Source organism: Coffea eugenioides, chromosome 8, assembly GCF_003713205.1.
Source record: "Coffea eugenioides isolate CCC68of chromosome 8, Ceug_1.0, whole genome shotgun sequence".
Classification (NCBI taxonomy): domain Eukaryota; kingdom Viridiplantae; phylum Streptophyta; class Magnoliopsida; order Gentianales; family Rubiaceae; genus Coffea; species Coffea eugenioides.
Window position 1 is genome coordinate 1,802,271 of NC_040042.1, and position 21,207 is coordinate 1,823,477.

The 21,207-nt window shown below is 37.3% G+C and overlaps 3 protein-coding genes and 1 pseudogene across 3 annotated transcripts; 1 reads left to right on the top strand and 3 right to left on the bottom strand.

Moving 5' to 3' along the window:
• Positions 1–2,757, bottom strand: LOC113779420 (disease resistance protein RPM1-like). The gene has a single exon (XM_027324994.1). The coding sequence runs from the start codon at positions 2,755–2,757 to the stop codon at positions 1–3; it is 2,757 nt and encodes a 918-aa protein (XP_027180795.1).
• An 899-nt stretch (positions 2,758–3,656) lies between these two features.
• Positions 3,657–6,858, bottom strand: LOC113781749 (disease resistance protein RPM1-like). The gene has a single exon (XM_027327741.1). The coding sequence runs from the start codon at positions 6,741–6,743 to the stop codon at positions 3,861–3,863; it is 2,883 nt and encodes a 960-aa protein (XP_027183542.1). The 5' UTR covers positions 6,744–6,858; the 3' UTR covers positions 3,657–3,860.
• A 4,699-nt stretch (positions 6,859–11,557) lies between these two features.
• LOC113779422 (disease resistance protein RPM1-like) lies at positions 11,558–14,428 on the bottom strand. Its single transcript, XM_027324997.1, has one exon. The coding sequence runs from the start codon at positions 14,426–14,428 to the stop codon at positions 11,558–11,560; it is 2,871 nt and encodes a 956-aa protein (XP_027180798.1).
• Positions 14,429–19,471: 5,043 nt separating this feature from the next.
• Positions 19,472–20,406, top strand: LOC113779424 (annotated as a pseudogene).
• Positions 20,407–21,207: the final 801 nt, after the last annotated feature.

A 21,207-nucleotide genomic window follows, 5' to 3' on the forward strand; every position in this document is an offset into this window, starting at 1 on the left:
CTACAGGCGGAGCTCATTCCATTCCCCATCTGCCCGGAAACCAATGACAACTTCCCGTATGTGTGCTATATTCCCGCGAACTCCAGTTTCATCATCTGGATTCTTCAGCTTCTCTGTCAATTTAGAGCTCACATCATCCAAATGAAGAGATTGAAGCTTTCTCAAGTGTTGAATACCCCAAGGCAACTCCTCTAATTGTGGAAGCTCTGACATATACAACCGCTGGAGATGAGGCATGGCACCATTTCCCACTATTATCCATTTCAATCCCTGCATGTCCCCAAGGTATAAAGTCTCCAGCTTCAGAAACGCTCCAGCTCTGAAATTCAATTCTTCTCCTTCATAAGCTTGACTCAGACGAACTTCAACCAAACTGGGCAAATGTTGAAGGAATTCCAAAGGTTCGTCTCCCCTTAACCTACTCCAAATCAAATCTATCTTCATCAAGCTTTGAAGACTATTTATCCAACGTGGGAGCTTTTCTAATCGGGCCCTCAAGATTAGCCCACGAAGGAACTGAAGAGAAGAAGAAGGTAGAGCGTGATCGATGTCAATCACTTCATCTTTGGTAATTGCTGTTACATTCAATTCGCGAAGATTGATCAGCTTCTGAAGGGAGGAACAGAGCTCTTCTCCATCTTGTCTCCTAAGCTTGGTAATCCCCAACTCTCTTAATTGGATGAGCTTTCCTATTTCTTCTACTACTGTTTTTTCATCATTCTGTGCATCTATGAATAGTAATGTGTGCAAGGAAAGCAGTTCTCCAATTTTAGACGGAGCTTTAAAACCATAACACTCGTAATTGGCATCTGAAGAATCAACTACTTGGAATACCCTGAGATGTCGAAGTTTCTTTAGCTTCAGCACTTGTATAGGTAATTCCCTCACATTAGTCTGACCCAAATGCAAATGTTCTAGATTTTTAAGCTTTTTGATGGATTTAGGGACTTTTTTAACTCTCGTCCCTCTTAGGCACAAAAACCTGAGATGAAATAACTTGAAAACCTCATTTGGGATCTCCTCTAATTGCACATCTCTGAGATCAAGTAGCTTTAGTAGCTTACTCAATAAAAGCTCAGATAACAAGGTTGGCTCTGTGTTTGTTAGTGTAATCAAGGATCGGAGATGCTTCAAATAATTGCTTCTTTGGGTGAGGGAATTATTGATTACCAGACGATGTACCTTCTCACTCGGGCCCCTTGTGTGTTGTAAACTGGCTAGGGTGATCATGTTCTGTTCCTGAGACTTGCGAAGAATGAATTCTCGCATTAGGTCATGGATACGACAATGGTCGGGTGATCCATCCCAGGATACCTCAGTTACTCGGACTAAGCTCCTCCTTATTAGTTCTTTGAGATAATCAAAGGCTACTTCCTCAGCTGTCATTCCTCCTCTGTCTTGTACAAATCTTTCAGCAATCCATAATTGAATGAGCCGATGGCATTGTATTTCATAATCCTCGGGGAAAATACTTATATACAGTAGACAGGTCTTAAGATGGGAAGGTAAATCCTTGTAGCTAAGAAGAAGTATCTTTTTAACCATATCCTGCTCACCTGTCTTTTCTTCTTCACCTGCCAGACTATCTCGAACAATCTCCCATTGGTCTGCTTTGTCTTTATCTTTGTCTTTTGAAGCCAATACCCCACCAATTGCAGCAATGGCAAGGGGCAAGCCCCGACATTTACTCAATATGTCATGTACAATAGCCTTCAGATGCATAGGGCAGTAGCTTTGTTGAAATGTCTTGTCACAGAATAGAGTCCAAGAGTCTTCAAAAGACAAAGGCTTCATTTCGTAGACATATCCTTGAGATTCTGGGGAAGAGGCTTGGGCTACATGAGGTAGTTGTGTCGTGATCATTACACGACTACCGTTACCACTATCAGGAAGTGCAGATTTGATTGAATTCCAGATACCCATGTCACATACATCTTCAAAGACAATTCCATACCTTTTCCCCAGGAGCAATTTTGTGACAGAAGATTTCAGCTCGGTTATGGATTCAACTGCATAATTAATTGGCCTCTTGATTTGGTCGACAATTTGTCGAATCAAATCTTGAAGGAGCTCCTTAATGCTACGTGTACGTGTTTGGGAGACAGTAATCCAAGCAGTGATTTGGAACTGTTTTTGTACATCGCCATCTTCATGGACTTTTTTAACTAGGGTTGTTTTCCCTAGCCCTTGCATGCCAAGCACTGAAATAACCTTGAGATTGGAATCACCATCAAGGAGCTGAGAAATGAGTTCCTGTTTGGGCTTTTGGATGCCTACCAGCCTTTCCTTTCCCACAAGAATTGCATCATCCCACCAGGTGTTGGCAATAGTGGCAGATCCCAGAAAGTGCTGGTGGGTACCATGGTCAAGTCGGTATCTCTGGCGCAGTTCAGAAATATTTCCGAGTCTGGACTTTATTCTCTGAATTTCGCCGGCAATCTTGTGACGAGCTTGCAAGTTTTTTATGCTGTTGAAACAGCGAGAGAATCGACTTGCATGATGGTGAGCCGTGAGAACCGCAAACTCGTCTAGAACATCTTCAATGTCATAAGTAACTTCCCTCACTTGTTTCATCCATGCTTGAATCGCATGATCATCATCTTCTTTAGCTTCTGCAACTTTTAGGAAAGCTCTCATGTGCTCCAACTCATCGATGATATGCTCGACTTCTTGTTTAAGACCTCCCAATAGATTTCCTTCTTCAAGGAGAGTGGTTGAGAGCTGATTTAACGCCAGGGATAAAATTGTCTCCGCCATTTTTGTCCTATCTTTTTTCCTTCCTCTGTATAAGCTACTTTGGACGGATTTTTGATAATTCTAGTAGAAGAATCATTTCTAATTTATGAAGGTTGATAGTAATCAATGAACTAGGGAAGACCATGTCTTGATAGAATATTAAACATTTAGGTATGTCCAAAGCAATGTATCTGAATAATAAACGTTTCTTTCCAAAGCAATGTATCTCTGGCACATATTCCCATGACCATGAGAAGAATATATGAGCCTCAAGGCAATGGATAGGAGCTAAAGGGAATGATCTCTGTTGGGGAAAGGAAGGAATAAACTCATAAAAGATCATTGCTTGCTGGAGAATTAAACTACCTATCTACATGGTCTTTTCACCCGTTCTGCGGACACATAACCTTGCTTCTCCATACGTAACTTCATGTTTTGATCCTTGTACTATTTTTTTTTAATTTACATTTTTGGGTTTCCTGGATAAAATAGCACTACTTATCATAAACACGGGCGAAATTTTAGAGCAACTTCAGAAACATGTGTTAAAGTGGAGCTCAAGACTCCCAGATAATGAGAATCTACGTTAGTAAAAGAACCATCACACCCATTTACAATTTCTTTTTTAATATTTCAGTGAAATTTAAATACTCCATTAGTTAGCCCTTACATTACTCAATATTCAATATTCCATTAGTCAGTGAAATATTCAATATTCGCTATATTTACTAGACAAGCCATTATTAATGCAGGTTTGTACAAGCAGAGTGAGGACAAATTGGGTTTACGTATTATCTCTCACCAAACTTTAAAAGTTATTATTTGGAGCTTTTAATGAAAATTTTCTGGTAGATATTATTAACACACTTCTAACCTGCCTACCTCTTGATTGTTTGCTAAATCAAATATAGAAAAGATCAAGAAACAAAAGGATAAAGAGTAATATACAGTACATTAACAACATCATGTATTTTACACTATACATACGATAAATAAGAAGGTAAGACACAGAAGATGATGAACTTCTCTCATGGATGTCGAAGGGAAGAAAAATTACTAATAAAAAATAAAAACGAAAGAAGAGGGTGCAAACTACTGAAAGGGAAGCCACAAGCTAGGAAAGATTATATTTTCTTCTTCTTCGCCCACAGCCAGCGGTGTCTCCATTTCCTATCATCTGTATAGTAACCAATGAGAATTTCAGGAATGTGTGCGATTCTTCTGTAATCTTCACTGTCTTCCTTCTGATTCTCTAACAGCTTCTCTCTCAATTGAGAACTCATCTCATACAAATTCAGCCGTTGAAGCTGGATCAAATGCTGAATACCCATAGGCAACTCCTCTAGTGATGGAAGTTGTTGCAGGAATAGTTTTTGGAGATGAGGCAATGCACCCTCCTCCACTCTCATCCATCTCAACCCTTCCATTCTCTTTAAGTGCAACTGCTTCAGCTTTAGGAATCCTCCAGCCTTGAAGCACAACCCTTCTCCCTGGTAAGATCCACAGAAGTTAATTTCACCCAAATTGGGGAAATGTTGGAGGGATTCAAGTGGATCCTCCTCACCCCTTAACCTGCTCCAATCCAAATCTATTCTTACCAAGTTGTGAAGATGAGCTACCCATTGTGGCATCTTTTCTAAGCGGCCACACAAAATCAGCATACGAAGAGATTGAGGAAACGAACTAGATGATGAAGAAAGAGGAGGAGGATGATGATTTAGATCGATTATCTCATGATCATCACCTTTTGCAATTGAAGCAACTCTTAATACCTGAAGACTGGTGAGGTTGGCAAGGGAGGAGCAGAGCTCCTTTCCATCCTCTCTTCTTAACTTTGTAATACCTAATTCTCTTAATTGGGTCAACTTTCCTATCTCCTTAACTATTGCAGATCCACTACTTACATCTATGCAGTTTAATATTTCTAGGGCAAGAAGCCCTCCCATATTCGATGGAGCTTTAAATCCGTGATGTCCATAATCATCATGTGAAGCATCAACTCGTTGATGTACTTTGAGAACCCGAAGTTTTTGCAGCTTTAGGATTTCCATAGGTAATTCCCTAACTCCAGTGTTTCCCAAATTCAGATACTCCAAATGTTGAAGCTTCCCAATGGCTTTTGGGACTCTCTCCACTCTTGTACCACATAGGTCCAGATGCTTGAGATGAAACAAGTTGAAAATCTCATTTGGAACTTCCTCCGGTGTCTCTTGACCAGTTAAATCCAAAACCTTTAATAACTTACTACTCTCTAAAACTTTAGATAACAACATTCTAGACAGTAATGGGTTCGTGGATCCAACTGTAACAAATGACCGAAGGTGGTCAAAGCAACAATTTTGTGTTTGTTGGTGGTGCTGGGTGTTGTTACTGCAACTAGTATGGACTATTAGACGGCGTACCTTCTCGGATGGCCACCTTGTTGGTTGTCCAGTAGTAATTGTGACCATGTTTTGTTCTCTTGACTTGGAAATGATAATTTCTCGCAATAGGTCATGGATTCGACAATATCCGGGCATTCCTTCGTAAAACACACCAGTCACTTGAATTAAGCTTCTATTGACGAGTTCACTAAAATAACCCCAAGCTATATCTTCAATACTCATTCCTTCTCTCCATTCTACAAACCTTTCAGCAATCCATAAGTTAACAAGTCTTAGGCACCCTATTTTGTAATCCTCAGGATAAATGCTTGTGTACAACAGACATATCTTGAGATGCCAAGGCAGGTCGCTATAACTGAGAGAAAGTATCCTTTTAACTCTGTCTAGCTTACCAGTGCCTTCTAATTCAACCCCAAGACTGCGTCTAACCATCTCCCATTCCTCTATTCTGTTTACATCTTTCAAAGCCAAAAGCCCACTGATTGCAAGGATTGCAAGGGGCAAGCCCTCACATTTGTCCAATATACTTTTGGCAACATCCATCAAATGGCCAGGGCAACTATTTCCCTTAAAGATCTTGTTGCAAAACAGGGTCCACGAATCTTCCAAGGACAGTGGCTCCATTCTGTAGATATAACCTAGAGATTCTGTACAAGAGGCAGAGGCTACATCAGCTTTTCGAGTTGTTAACATGATACGGTTGCCGTGGCTACTCTCAGGCAGTGCGAATTTGATTGTATTCCAAAATTCCACATCCCATACATCATCAAAAACAATTGCATACCTTCCAGCTTGTTGAAGAAAATCTTTGACAATTTTTTTCAGCTCAGTGGTAGTCATAGACTCTATCGATTGTGGGACTGGTTTCTTCCCTTCCTTGTGTAACTGCTGAATCAAGTCTTTCAGGAGATCCTGAAAGTCGCATGTTTGAGAGACAGTTACCCAAGCACGAACTGGGAAATGCCTTCTAACTTCAGGATCCTCGTGGACTTTTTTCACTAGGGTAGTTTTGCCAAGTCCTCCCATACCAACCACTGAAACAACTTTTAGTTGGTAATCATCCCTTTTGAGGAGCTGAGAAATTAGATGTTTCTTTGGATGGTCAACGCCAACTAATTTAGCTTCTTCCACAAGCAGTGCGTCATCTCTGCTATAGCGCCATGTTGTGTTGTTCACAGCAGAAAGTGAGCTGGACCCTTGGGCAGAGATACCATATTCGGATTGGTATCTTTGATGACCTTCAGAAATACTTTTGATTCTGGACTTGAGGCTTTGTATTTCGCTAGCAACTCGATGACGAGCTCTCAAATTCTTGATGGAGCTGAAAATTCTCTGAACAGAGCCGTAGAATCCTGTTGTGCGATGCCGAGCAAAGCGAGCTACAAATTCATCAAGAATGTCTTCAGTGTCATAAGCAGCATCTCGCACTTGCTTGATCCATTCTTGGAGCCTGGGTTGAGCATCTTCTTCTTTTGCTTCTGCCTCTCTCAGGAAAGCTCTCATGTGCCCCAACTCATCCCTGATGAATTGGACCTCTTGCCGAAGCCCACCCAACAGTCGTCCCTCCTCGCGCAGAAAAGTTGAGAGTTGATCCAGCACAAAAGAGAGAACTGTTTCTGCCATGTTCAGTCTTTCTTTCTAACTTAAGAATGTTGGGGAAGGCGGCTTCTGGTTTATAGGACAGTCTACTTGGTAGTGTCTTGAAAGGAAGACGGAAGAGGAGGTCATGGGGTTTGTTTGGATAGTAAAATTATCCCAAATCATTATCATGAACGCATTTTTCAACTCACCTTTTTATATTTCCAATTCATCTTTTTTATCTCACATATATCACACCACAAAAAGTGCTACAGTAATTATTTTAAATAATATTTCAAGTAATTCCCCCGACTCTACTACTGCTAGTACATTTTTTATCTCATATACATCACATCACAAAAAGTGCTACAGTAGAAATATCTCTCTGATAATTCACAATCCAAACAAACCATATAGATTCATAAGCTGATGAACTTCGATGCTATATGGTGCGGTATTTATCAAAAAGAAAAACCGCGTCAAACAGAAAAAGAAAGAATTAACCAATTAGAAGAAGCTGAAGCAAGAAACATGATTGTGAAAGACGAAGCTGCCTTACCTGCCATAATATAAAATCATGGAAGCTATTAAGAAGGCTCTGTTTGCACTTCGGGACCTTCTTTCAACTGTGGGTCCTTTGGTGGGATCAAGATAAAGGAGCATCTTTCAACTGTGGGTTCTTTACGAGGGGAAGGACGTTATTGATTTCATTGACGAAGAAATAAAACTACTACAAAGTCTGTCCTATATGGAACTAATTTCTGCTGACCAATTAGTATTTGTAATAGCAAAGAAACCTTTGGAGCAAACCAATCCAATACGGTGTCTGACCAAAATGTGAACTATATTGATTCAAGAGGTCTATGAACAGCATGCAAATTTAGCTAAAAAAGTAATAGCAGAAAATGATAAGGAGTGCATTAAAAAGAATCAAATTTCTTTGTAATTACGAAATTCGTTGGAATTGTTGTACCACTCAATCATGTCGTGGCTTATTTCTATGTCCAGCATAAGACAATTGATGTAAGCCCAAATCCGATTTCCACCATCCTATCATATCTAATTAGTCTGTCAGTTAATTGTAATGTCAAAAAAATTAGAAACACTTGACAAAGTCAAATCTATAATTATCTACGTCTAGAGGTTCAATTTTTTCTTTTTTTTTTGGGCTAGATTATATTCACCTTTAAATCGTTGAATTAAATTTTCAACGCACCAAGGTTTTCCCAAATCGCTTCATACAAGATCATGATTTTTGTTCTGATTTCCCATATCATCTCAGCATTTGGTATTATGGGGTCTTGCTTTTTACCTCATTGTAATGATATATGTGGAACTAAATGGGAGTTTAGTTAGCGGAAGCCGGAGCTTACAAATGAATCTGTCCTTTTGCAGTTTTACCTGTGCGAGAATAATTAATATGTGGGAAAATCTGGCTACATATCTGCAAGGACTAAATAAATATTGACTATAATTAACGAGTATGTATCCTTATAAAAAAATATAGGGATATTGTTATGAAAAAGAGAAATTTGAAACTTATATATGGTTAGATTTGTTTTTCCTGAATTTAATGAGTTATAGGCTAAAAAAGTTGTTGTACTTCAATTTTTTTTTTTTTTCAAATCCTAGTATGAAGCTGCTACCGGAGTTAATGAATTGAAATTCACTAGTAAAATCAACTATCTTAGAGCCATAATATGAACTTTTTTTTTTAGTCCAAGTGGGAGTGCCATCCAACCCATCCCTCCCCGAGCCATAGTATGAACTCAAATGTGATAAGGTGCATTATATGAGCTACTTGAATACTGTACGCTGAAAAAGCCGCTTTGAAACAAAAGAAGAAGCAGAAGGCACAAAATTTTCCTATGGTTCCTAGAAATAGCATAAGAAAGAAGATAGAAAGATATTGTTGACATTATAAATTCCTGTCAATTAATGTTCGTCATTTCTATATGGTAACTTACTACAAAAAAATTGTCAAAATTGTGTGAGAAAGTTAAGGACGAAATACGAGGAAAATTCTTACTCAACAAGAAACTGCAGCAAAAAAAAAAAAAAAATTGGAGTAGAGCCATTATGGTCAATCAAAAAGAAGAAGAAAGAAGTAACCAATTACAAGAAACTAAGGCAAGAGAGACGATGGAAATTGAATGGAAAGAAGATAGACAGCAACGTGATTTTGAAAGGCGAAGCTGAACTACGAAATCATGGAAATTATTAGGGAGACAGTGCAGTTGGTGGGGCGTTTACTGCAGGACCTTTCGACTGTGGTTCTTCGATCAAATGAAGTAGTGGCTACCAGTGTACCACACCATCGTTCAAAAGCAATGATGTCTTAAACTTAAAACGTGGTGGCTAGGACATTGATTTCATTGACGTAGAATTAAAGGGAAAATACAGATTTAGTCTCTAATATTTGGCCTTTATGCAGTTTTAGTCATTAAAATTTTGAAAAATGCAAACTTGATTCTCAATGTTTAGCACGTGTGTAATTTTAGTCCCTAAAATATTGGTAGGAACAAATTTGGTCCCCCATGTTATCATTTTGAAGCAAAATTTAGGATGATTGACGTAGAATCTGTTACGTGTGATTACATGCTTGTTAATTTTAAATATCTTAAAAAAGAAGTAAAATAGCGAGTACCCTTCAATAATAAGACCAATTTACATGATGCCATGCTGGTAACTAATTAATCAAGAGAAAAAAATGAAAGAAAATTTGTTAATCTATATGAAAAAGTAAATGTTACGATTTTGTGCTTGGCATAGTCAGGATAGAGTGTAAAAGTGAGTTCTATATCGATGAATTGGGTGCTTCAACTGATTTTGGTTTAAAAATTTTTAATTTTTACTAGTTAATTAGTTAGCATACGAATTATTAGTTCTTAATTTTGTTGTTTAAAGTTAGCTACTATTTTGCTTCTTTGTTTTGAAATGTAATTTAATGGACACATAATTAGACATGATTAAATTATGTTAGTAATTGAAAATAATTCTTCAAATGTCCTAAATCTATTTTTAAAATGGATATATTAGGGACCAGATTTGCTCTCGCAAAAATTTTAGGGACCAAAACTACACATTTATGTTATTACTTATATTATTAAATATAAAGAATTGGATTATAACTAAATTATTATATTGTGTATATATATGTATTATATATACATCTATAAATTTAAAAATATATATATAATTTTTTTTCGTGTGCGGGGGATGAGGCGGGTGTATGTTGCCTTGCCTCAGCCCCGTTTTAAGGTAGGGGAAAATTTTCTCCCCCTGTCCCGTCCCATCCCCCGCCCTCTTTTTATTCTTGCGGGCACCTGCCATTGTTGTCATCCTTAGTTTTAAGTATCCTTATATTAGGGTAAATTAAACGTAATCTTCTATGGTTTCACTCATTGTCATATAACCGCCATAACATTACAAAATATCTATTTCATTCCCTTAGGTTCAGTGTAAACTTTACAAAAAATAACCTCTCTAACATCACTATTTCAAATACTAATAATGTCCTTATTTAAATGATAAAGTGAATAAATGTTTAATCACCTTGGATAAAATCGCAAGGAAATTATGTGGATAAATGTAAAAAATACAATGAGGTAAAATGCGTATTTATTTAAATCATAGAGGGTTAATTGGATTTTATGATTCCATCACACAAGTTTTTGGGAGCGCATTTAGTTGAAACACCTAACCAATGGTGCATTCCTTCCATTTTCTACTTTACATAAAATTACATGAAGGTTATATAACTATTATGAAACTTTAGAGGTGTTATGTGGCATTGAAGAAAATTATAGGGGGATTATATGTAATTTATTCTTTTTTACATGAATTGCTTTTTCGACAAAATGATATAGAACTTTGGGGGGGGGGGGGTGGTCAAATGACGTTGTAATCAATAGAGAGAAATTTGAGAAGAAATATGAGGGTCCAAATGTTATGTATTAGAAACTAGCTTCCTGAATTTCAAAAATGAAAGTTAATTAGAGATCCTCTCTTCATATTCTTTATATATATATATATATATATATATATATATATATATATTTTAACTCAATAGAACTTAAAATTTGCTAGCGCCATACGTTGATCAGACAAATTGCAAAACCAATCATTCTTGATTGCCCACATGTTGCTAAACCTTATCTTCAGCATTCGTTCTCGATTGCCTGCCTAATTTACCTAAAATTTGTCACCTTTAGAAGTGAAATTCTAGTTTATTAGTTTGATTTTAACCTTTTACTATTGACCATTACTTTTATTGAAAAAACTAATAATGAAATTTTAACCTAAATCATGAGGAAGTCATATATAGGTTTTTTTTTTTAACCATATGAGAGTTATTTGATAAAGTACCAAATCACAGGGGATAAAATGTAATTTACTTAACTTAATATTAGCTAGCCCTTGCAATGGTAAAGCAAATGGATATGTGATCAACGTATCCAACATTCGCATGATAAAGAGTCGCATAATAAACTTGGTGTATACCCAACATTCGCTACATTTACCAGACAAACCATATTAATTGGATTTACATATACAAGCAGACATCAGGATAAATTGGGTTTACATATTATCTCTGACCAAAATTTTAAAATTGATCGTTTGCTAAATAAAGATTAAGACACAAAAAGATAGAGAGTTATACTATACATCAAGCATTATACACAATACATACAATAAATAAGAAGGTAGGACACAGAAGATGATGAACCTCTCTTACGGTCGAAGGGGAAAAAATTTACTAATAAAAAATAAAAAACAAAAGCAGTGTTGTCCACAACAAGGAGGGTGCAAACCAGAGAAAGGGGAGCCACGGCGGCTGCTGCTGCTGCTAGGAATGATTATGTTTTCTTCTTCTCCCATAGCTGGCGCACTGTCCATTCTCCATCATCTGTATAGCAACCAATGACAATTTCAGGAATGCGTGCAATTCTTGTGTAATCTTCACTTTCTTCCTTCTGATTCTCTACCTTTTCTATCATTTCAGAACTCATCTCATACAAAGACAGCTCTTGAAGATGGCTCAAGTGCTGAATACCCAAAGGTAACTCATCTAGTAATGGAAGTTGTTCCAGAATGAGTTCATGGAGACGTGGTAATGCACCCTCCTCCACTCTCATCCATCTCAACCCTTCCATTCTCTTTAAGTGCATCCACTTCAGATTTAGGAACCCTCCAGCCTTGAAACACAACCCTTCTCCCTGGTAAGATCCGCAGAAATTAATTCTACCCAAATTGGGCAAATGTTGGAGGGATTCAAGCGGATCCTCCTCGACCCTTAACCTACTCCAATTCATATCTATTCTTACCAAGCCGTGAAGATGAGCTACCCATTGTGGCATCTTTTCTAAGGGGCCGTACATAATCAGCAGACGAAGAGATTGAAGAAACGAAGAAGAAGAAGAAAGAGAAGGGTGATTTAGATCGATTATCTCATGATCATCATCTTTACCAATTGAATCAACGCTTAATTCCCGAAGACTGGTGAGATTGGCAAGGGAGGAGCAGAGCTCTTTTCCATCTTCTCTTCTTAACTTTGTAATACCTAATTCTCTTAATTGGGTCAACTTTCCTATCTCCTTGATTATTGTGGATCCACTACTTGCATCTATGCTGTCTAATACTTCTAAGGCAAGAAGCCCTCCCATATTTGAGGGAGCTTTAAATCCATGATATCCATAATCATCATCGGAAGAATCAACTTGTTGATATACTCTGAGAACCCGAAGTTTTTGCAGCTTCAGGATTTCCACAGGTAGTTCCCTAACTCTGGTGTTACCCAAATCCAGAAACTCCAAATGTTGAAGCTTTCCAATGGCTTTCGGGACTCTCTCCACTCTTGTATCGCATAGGTCCAGATGCTTGAGATGAAACATCTTGAAAATCTCATTTGGTATTTCCTCTTGTGTCTCTTGACCATCCAAATCCAAAACCTTTAACAGCTTACTACTCCTTGAAATTTCAGATAACAACGTTTTGGATAGTAGCGGGTCGGTGGATCCAACTGTAACGAACGACCGAAGGTGGTCAAAGCAATAAATTCGTCTTTGGTGGTGGTGCTGGGTGTTGTTACTGCTACTACTACTATGGACTGCTAGACGGCGTACCTTCTCGGACGGCCACGTCATTGGTTGTCCAGTAGTGGCTGTGACCATGTTTTGTTCCCTTGACTTGAGAAGAATAACTTCTCTCAATAGGTCATGGATTCGACATCTTTGGGGTATTCCTTCATAAAACACCTTAGACACTTGAATTAGACTTCTATTGACGAGTTCACTGAGATAATTCCAGGCTACATCTTCAATACTCATTCCTTCTCTCCCTTCTACAAACCTTTCAGCAATCCACAAATTAACTAGTCTATAGCAGTCTATTTTGTGATCCTCTGGGTAGATGCTTGTGTACAACAGACATGCCTTTAGATGCCAAGGCAAATCATTATAACTAAGAAAAAGTATCCTTTTAACTCTGTCTAACTTACCAGTGCCTTCTAATTCACCCCCAAGACTGCGTCGAACCATCTCCCATTCCTCTGTTCTGTTTACATCTTTCAAAGCCAAAAGCCCACTGATTGCAAGAATCGCAAGGGGCAAGCCCTCACATTTACCCAGTATAACTTTGGCAACATCCATCAAATGGCCAGGGCAACTATTTCCCTTAAAGATCTTGTTACAAAACAGGATCCACGAATCTTCAAAGGACAGTGGCTCCATTCTGTAGATATAACCTAGAGATTCTGTACAAGAGGCAGAGGCTACATCAGCTTTCCGAGTTGTTAGCATGACACGGTTGCCGTGGCTACTCTCGGGCAGCGCAAACTTGATGGTATTCCAAAATTCCACGTCCCATACATCATCAAAAACAATCGCATACCTTTCAGCTTGTTGAAGAAAATATTTGATAATTTCTTTCAGCTCGGTGGTAGTCATGGAGTCGATCAATTGTGGGACTGGTTTCTTCCCGTCCTTGTGTAACTGCAGAATCAAGTCTTTCAGGAGGTACTGAAAGTCACATGTTTGAGAGACAGTTACCCAAGCACGGACTGGGAAATGCCTTCTGACTTCAGGATCCTCATGGACTTTTTTCACTAGGGTAGTTTTGCCAAGTCCTCCCATACCAACCACTGAAACAACTTTTAGTTGGTAATCATCCCCTTGGAGGAGCTGAGAAATTAGATGTTTCTTGGGCTGGTCAATGCCAACTAATTTAGCTTCTTCCACAAGCAGCGCATCATCTCTGCTATAGCGCCATGTTGTGTTGTTCACAGCAGAAAGTGAGTTGGACGCTTGGGCAGAGATACCATATTCAGATTGGTATCTTTGATGAGCTTCGGAAATACTTTTTATTCTGGACTTGATGCCTTGTATTTCGCTAGCAACTCGATGACGAGCTCTCAAATTCTTGATGGAGCTGAAAATTCTCCGAACAGAGCCGTAGAATCCTGTTGCGGGATGCCGAGCAAAGCGAGCTACAAATTCATCAAGAATGTCTTCAGTGTCATAAGCAGCATCTCGCACTTGCTTGATCCATTGTTGGAGAGTGGGTTGAGCATCTTCTTCTTTTGCTTCTGCCTCTCGCAGGAAAGCTCTCATTTGCTCCAACTCATCCATGATGAATTGAACCTCTTGCTGAAGCCCCCCCAATAGTCGTCCCTCCTCGCGCAGAAAAGTTGAGAGTTGTCGCAGCACAAAAGAGAGAACTGTTTCTGCCATTTTCAGTGTTTCTTTCTAACTTAAGAATGTTGGGGAAGGCGGCTTCTGGTTTATAGGACAGTCCACTTGCAGTGTCTTGAAAGGAAGAAAGAAGGGTAGGCTATAGATTCATAAGCTGATGAACTTTGAAACTATATGATGCAGTATATATCAAAAAGAAAAACCGCGTCAAAAAGAAAAAGAAAGAATTAACAAATTAGAAGAAACTAAAGCAAGAAACATGATGGAAATTGAAGACAAGAAGATAGGCAGCAACGTTAGTTTGAAAGACGAAGCTGCCTCTTACCTGCTTACTATACAAAATCATGGAAGCTATTAAGAAGACTGTGCAAATGGTGGGGTGATCAGCCTTCAGGACCTTCTTTCAACTGTGGGTCCTTTGGTCGGATAAAGATAAAAGGAGTGACTACCGCAGCATCGTGCAAAAGCAATGATGTCGAATTATTTAACAAGGGAAGGAATAAAGTTAAAACGCGGCTGGACTGGACATTATTTATTTCATTGACGAAGAAATAAAACTACCACTGCAAAGTCTTTGCACCTCCTCCTCCTATGGAACTAATTTCTGCATTTTTTTTAGCCCCTTGGACCAACTAGTATTTTTGTAATAAAAACGGATGGAATATCAAAGAAACCTTGGGAACAAATCTCTGACCAAATTTTCGGTATAGACATGCATGTGCGTTTAAGTAGTTAAAGAGGAAAGAGCACGAGAATGAGAATGAGAATCTATTTAACGGTGTGCTTGATAAAATTGAAGTTTAAAATCTGAATTCATTAATTTATTGAATTGTTAATCTAATATATTTGAATGCATATCACGTTCAGTGATAAGTGAATAGCATATCACTTAATTTTGGGAGTAAATTTTATTTAAAAATTCAGTATCACTTAATATATATATATATATATATATATATATATATGTATCTGTATATGTATGTATGTATATATGTATATAGATGATAGACATTTGCATAGGCTTATTTGGTACCTAATCTAGAGCGATATCCGCAAAGCCAACGAGGCAACCGCAAAATTAAAAAAAAATAAAAATAAAACGCCAAGTGATCGTTAACCATGGCATTCCAAAAGAAAAGGAAAACAACAAATTAAAGAGGACATTGAAAATTAAAACCCAATAAATTAACTTTCTTATGTTGAAATAATGATCAAGTGAAAGGCATCACAACTCCAAAACATGAGTTCAATGTTATTTTTTGTTAATAACAGCTCATATAAGTGTGAAACCTGTGGAAGATAGAAGCATAAATCAGCATATCGAGAAGAAAAACTTAGGATCCATGAGCTACTAATAACTTGGCCCAGGTAATTTAACAGACTTCGAAAGTTTTATTGAGCTGGATAGGACGAAAGGCGGCTCTTTTTACCAATTAGAATCGTCCTATGCAACATACATCATCAAACAACATAAAGAAATTGTGTATTTTAATTCATAAAAATGTAGCCAACCACCACTGCCCTTACTATTACTCTCGACCTTATATTTTCAGTTTTGTTGAAGATGAGATAAAATTCATTCTATATTTACCTCTTTTTATTACTCTTGACCTTATATTTTCAACTTTACTAAAGGAGTAAAGATAGGACAAATTTAATTCTATATTGCCTTTTTTGATTAAAAAGGACCAGATCAAATAATAAGCAACTCAAGTAAAAAATTTACTTATGCTATTCTATTCTTCAATCCTTTCAAAATTATTACCTTGTGAAATAATGCAATTTTATTTTTTTAAAGATAATTTGATGGATGGATAATTATTACTTTTGGTTCTGTTAGTTATTCAAAAAGGAGAAAAGAGGTAAACAATAATGTTTGAACTCGGAGGAAACTGGAATGATCTCCAGTTGTTCTCTTCGTTTGCTGTTCCTAGCTTTGAAGTGTACAGTTTTACTTTTAGGAAACTGGAAAGCTTTTCTTTTTTCTTTTTGTTTTTTCCCCTGGTTTTGTAGACAAGGTTGGATGTGAAGAAAGAAGTGGGAATGAAAATATTGGAGATGGCTAAATTATTTTTTAATGCTCAGCATAAGGCAATTAAGGTAAACCCTTAACCACGCAGCCAAATCCGATCACCACCATCTTATGATGTCTAATTTTTCTTTTAGTTTATTATTGTAATGTGTAAAGAAAAAAAGTTAGATATACTCGACAAAGTCAAATCATAATTTTGCGTTTCTTATGTTTCTTCTTTCTTCTTTCTAAAATGAATGACTTTGGATCACCAATGTAATCTTTCATCTCAGTTCTTTTTCTCCAGTTGTGAAATTATTACAACTAAGACTAGGTTAGGAAAAAGGGACAAGAAGTGGCTCTTTTTACCGGTTAGAATTAAGTTATGCATTATACATAGCCAAACAACATGAAGAAAACTATGCATGCTATATAGTATATATTATACTCGACCTTTAATTGCCAATAATATTGAAGTTGGCATATGTTTCATTCTATAATTGTCTGTTCAATTTTTTCTTTTGAAGTTTGCCTCTTTTTTTTTCTCTTTGATTATATTCACGTTTCATCATCGAATTGAATTTTCAACGTTCCGAGGTTTTCTCAAATCGCTTCGTACAAGATGCATGATATTTGTTCTGATTTACCAAATCGTCTTAGCATTTGGCATGGGATCTTACTGTTTACCTTATTGTAATGATAAATGGTTAAAATGGAACCAGATGGGAGCATAGTTAGCGGAAGCCCGAGCTTGGAATCTGTCCTTTTGCAGTTTTACTTGTGCAAGAATAATTAATTTATTGGAAAATTTTGCTACATATCTGCAAGGACTAAACAAATATTGGCCATATAAGTTAGTGAGAATGTATCCTTGTAAAGCAGATTTTTTATATAGGGATATTGTTATGAAGAAGAGAAATTTGAGACATATATGTAGTTAGATTTGTTGTTCCTGAATTTAACGGGTCATAGGCTATAAAAGTATTAGAGTTCGATTTTTTTTCCCCAAATCCTAATACGAAGCCCCTACTTGAGCTAATGAATTGAAATTCACTATTAAAATTGACTATTGTAGAGTCATAATTTGGACTCAAGTGTGACAAGGTGCATTACTCGAGCAACTTGAATGCTGTATTTTGGAAAAGCAATTTCGAAAGCAAAAGAAGAAGCAAAGGCACAAATTTTTCATAGTGATCATAACACTAGTTCCTAGAAACAGCATAAGAAAGGTGACAGAAACACATTATCGACATTATAAAAGTCTGTCATTATTTATCATTTTTATATAGTAACTTGCTATAGAAGAATTGTCAAAGTCGCGTGAGAAAATTAAGAACGAAATATGAGGAAAATTCTTACTCGTCACAACGAAACTGCAGCCAAAAAAAATAAAATAAAATGGAGTGGAGCCATTAAAGTCAGTCAAAGAGAAAAAGAAAGAAGTAACTAATTACAAGAAACTAAAGCATGAGAGATGATGGAAATTGAATAGAAAGACGATAGACAGCAACGGGATTTTGAAAGGCGAAGCTACCTTACCCGCGGCACTACAAAATCATGGAAATTATTAAGGAGACTATGCGTAGTTGGTGGGGCCTATGCGTTCACTCTTCAGTCTTCAGGAGGGTACAACACCATCTTTCAAAAGCAACGATGTCTAAACCTAAAACCTGGTGGCCTGGACAATGACTTCATTGATGAATAAATAAAAGGAAAATGAGTTCTATATTGATGAACTGGGTACTTCAACTAGTTTTAATTTAAAATTTTTCAATTTTTACTAGTTAATTAGTTAGCATATGAATTATTAGTTCTTAATTTTGTTGTTTCAAGTTAACCACTATTTTGAAATGTAATTTAATTGACACATAACTAGATGTGACAAAATTATGTCAATAATTAGGCCAGGAAAATTTTTCAAATGTCCTAAATCTACTTTAAAATGAATACATTGAGGATCAGATTTGCTCTTGCAAAAACTTTAGGAACAAAAACTAAACATGGGATAAAGATTGACGACCAAATTTGCTTTTACCAAAACTTTAAGGACTAAACCTTCACATGAGATAAAAATTAGGCACCAAAATTGCATTTTTGCCAGAAATAAAACTACTATACTCCTCTTGCCGACACGAACTGTTTTCAGTTTTTAGCTTTATTCGTATTGTTTTTGCCCCTTGCACCGATTAGTATTTGTACTGGAAACGGATGGAATGTTAAGCAACCTTAGGAAGAAACAAATTCCAGTACAATATCTGACCAAATTTTCGGCATGAACATAATGTGTGTTTAAGTAGAAATGAGGAAAGATCACGAGAGTACAAGAATCGACTACTGTCAATAAAGAAAAACCCAACTCAAAATGAATTATTCTATCAAAGTTACAGGAGAGTAGGGGTGCAGCTGAGTTTTGAGCATTTTGTGGGTTAAAGTTGGTTTTAAATTTTTCTCCTTTCGCGTCAGTTGAAGAATGGACGACTGAGAAAAGTGAGATTTCAATTTCTGTTAAACTCGGGCAGTCGGGGATTGATCAAAGAAGACAATAGCATTTAGACATTAATGTTGGTAGTGATCACAAGAGAGTGTTGGTAGTGCTACTATTGATGGACTAAGCCATGGGCGAGTTAAGAACAGAAAATTATACGTGAAATTTTTAGAAAGGAAAAATGGTCAATTTAGTCCCTATACTTTTTTTTACTGTCAATTCAGTCCTTATATAATTTTTTTGATCAATTTAAACCCTATACTTATTTATCGGTTCCAATTGAGGAGCTCCGGGGCGGCGCCACCTTGTAATTACGATTCAACGTCTAATTGAGCACTTATGCGGGGGCATTTCTGGTACTTCACTGTTGGGGCTCCTTTTCAGAAGTAAAAATCAAAACCAAAAAGTTACCGGTGCAATTTCCCCTCCTCCACTCCCAACCTCCACCCATTGGACTCCGAAGACGGGAAGATGTCCGGCATATTCCGGTACAAAACCAAGCTCCGTTCCCTCGCCCCAAAGATTACCACACTCTCCCTTTCATCCTCCAAATCCCTTTCAGTTGGAAATTCTGATGGAACTGATATGCCCGAGTTAAATTGCTAGACTTGGAGGTCTAAATTGTTTGTGGGTTTTCAAGAAGTTTGGTAGATCTGTTCTGCGGGTGTGGGGAAGTTACTATGGATGTGCATTTGAAGAATTTGTTTACTAGATATCAACAACAATTTGGGTGTGGCCCAGGACTTGGTCCTGGATCAGGAGCATGTTTGTTGAAGGTGGATGGCATTACTCCACCTTTTATTAAGTCTCTGTACAGAACCGCCGCTGCTTTGTACATGACTGATCCATGGAAGTGGTTGCGCCTAGAGCATTTGTTTGGTATAAAGGTGGGGAAGGATTCAGACTGGTCTAGCAGAAAACAGCCATTTCCTTGTGTTCAATTTATTGGTGGGAATGGTGGGGATATAGGGATTTACATGTTCAGGGCTCATGATGATGCAAAAAAAAATGACTGCTTCTAGGGAGACTATTCGAGTTCCAAACACTGAGCTTTTGAGGGTGACTTATGAGCTAGAGTCAATCATGTTCCCTTCAAATAAGAGAATGATAAAGTCATTAGCTTTGGAGGTCTCGGGTACTGATCAATTTCCAGTTATTGACGTTGTTCGCTGCACGTCATCTGTTGAACTTCAGTTCAGAAATCCTACTCTTGAAGAGCTTAAGTTTGTGTATGCTGTTTTAAGAGCCATTCCTTTAGTGCATCCTCTCCTTAGGCAAGATTATGATGCAGGACCAAAGTGGTTTCGAATGATGTACTTTGAATCATTTATTGAAACAGTTGATGTCCAATGGCCCCTGGAAATGGCAAGAGCGAATGATCTTGTTGCAGTTACGATTTCACACCCTCCTGGCCACAAGTTTTGTACCGGAATATGCCGGACATCTTCCCGTCTTCGGAGTCCAATGGGTGGAGGTAGGGAGTGGAGGAGGGGAAATGCGCCGGTAACTTTTTGGTTTTGATTTTTACTTCTGAAAAGGAGCCCCAACAGTGAAGTACCAGAAATGCCCCCGCATAAGTGCTCAATTAGACGTTGAATCGCAATTACAAGGTAGCGCCGCCGCGGAACTCCTCAATTGGAACCGATCAATAAGTATAGGGTTTAAATTGGCCAAAAAAATTATATAAGGACTAAATTGACAGTAAAAAAAAGTATAGAGACTAAATTGGCCATTTTCCCTTTTTAGAAATCTACCTAGAAATATGTTGGCACAGTGTTTTTTTTTTTTCCCACCTAAGCTTTTTACCACTATTTGTAAACCTTGAATTCCATAATAATGCAGTTACTTTAGCCTAAGCTTTAAGTACCCCCTACTCTTATTTTAGGGTAAATTAAACATAACCTTTTATGGTTTCACTCATTGTCAAATAACCCTAATAACATTACAAGTATCTATTTCACTCTCTTAGGTTCAATGTAAACTTTACGAAAAATAACCTCTGTAAAATTGCCCTGTATTTTTTTCTTCTACTAAAACCCTTCTTCTCACATTATGTGCAATTGATTTCTAGTCATTATCAAATTCTATCAATCACAAAATTGCACCATTAGATATATCAATTGATGTTATTTTGTAATTACAAGTAATCGTTCATCATTAAAGAAATTTTTAACAGTTATTTTTGTTAATTAGTTACTAATAGTTAATTAGTGCTCTAACTATTTAACCGTTAGATACTAGTAAAGGAGAAAGGAGGGAAAAGAAAGACAAAATTCGAAAATTAGTCTGTTCAAAATCACAAGAATCGTAACAAACATCATG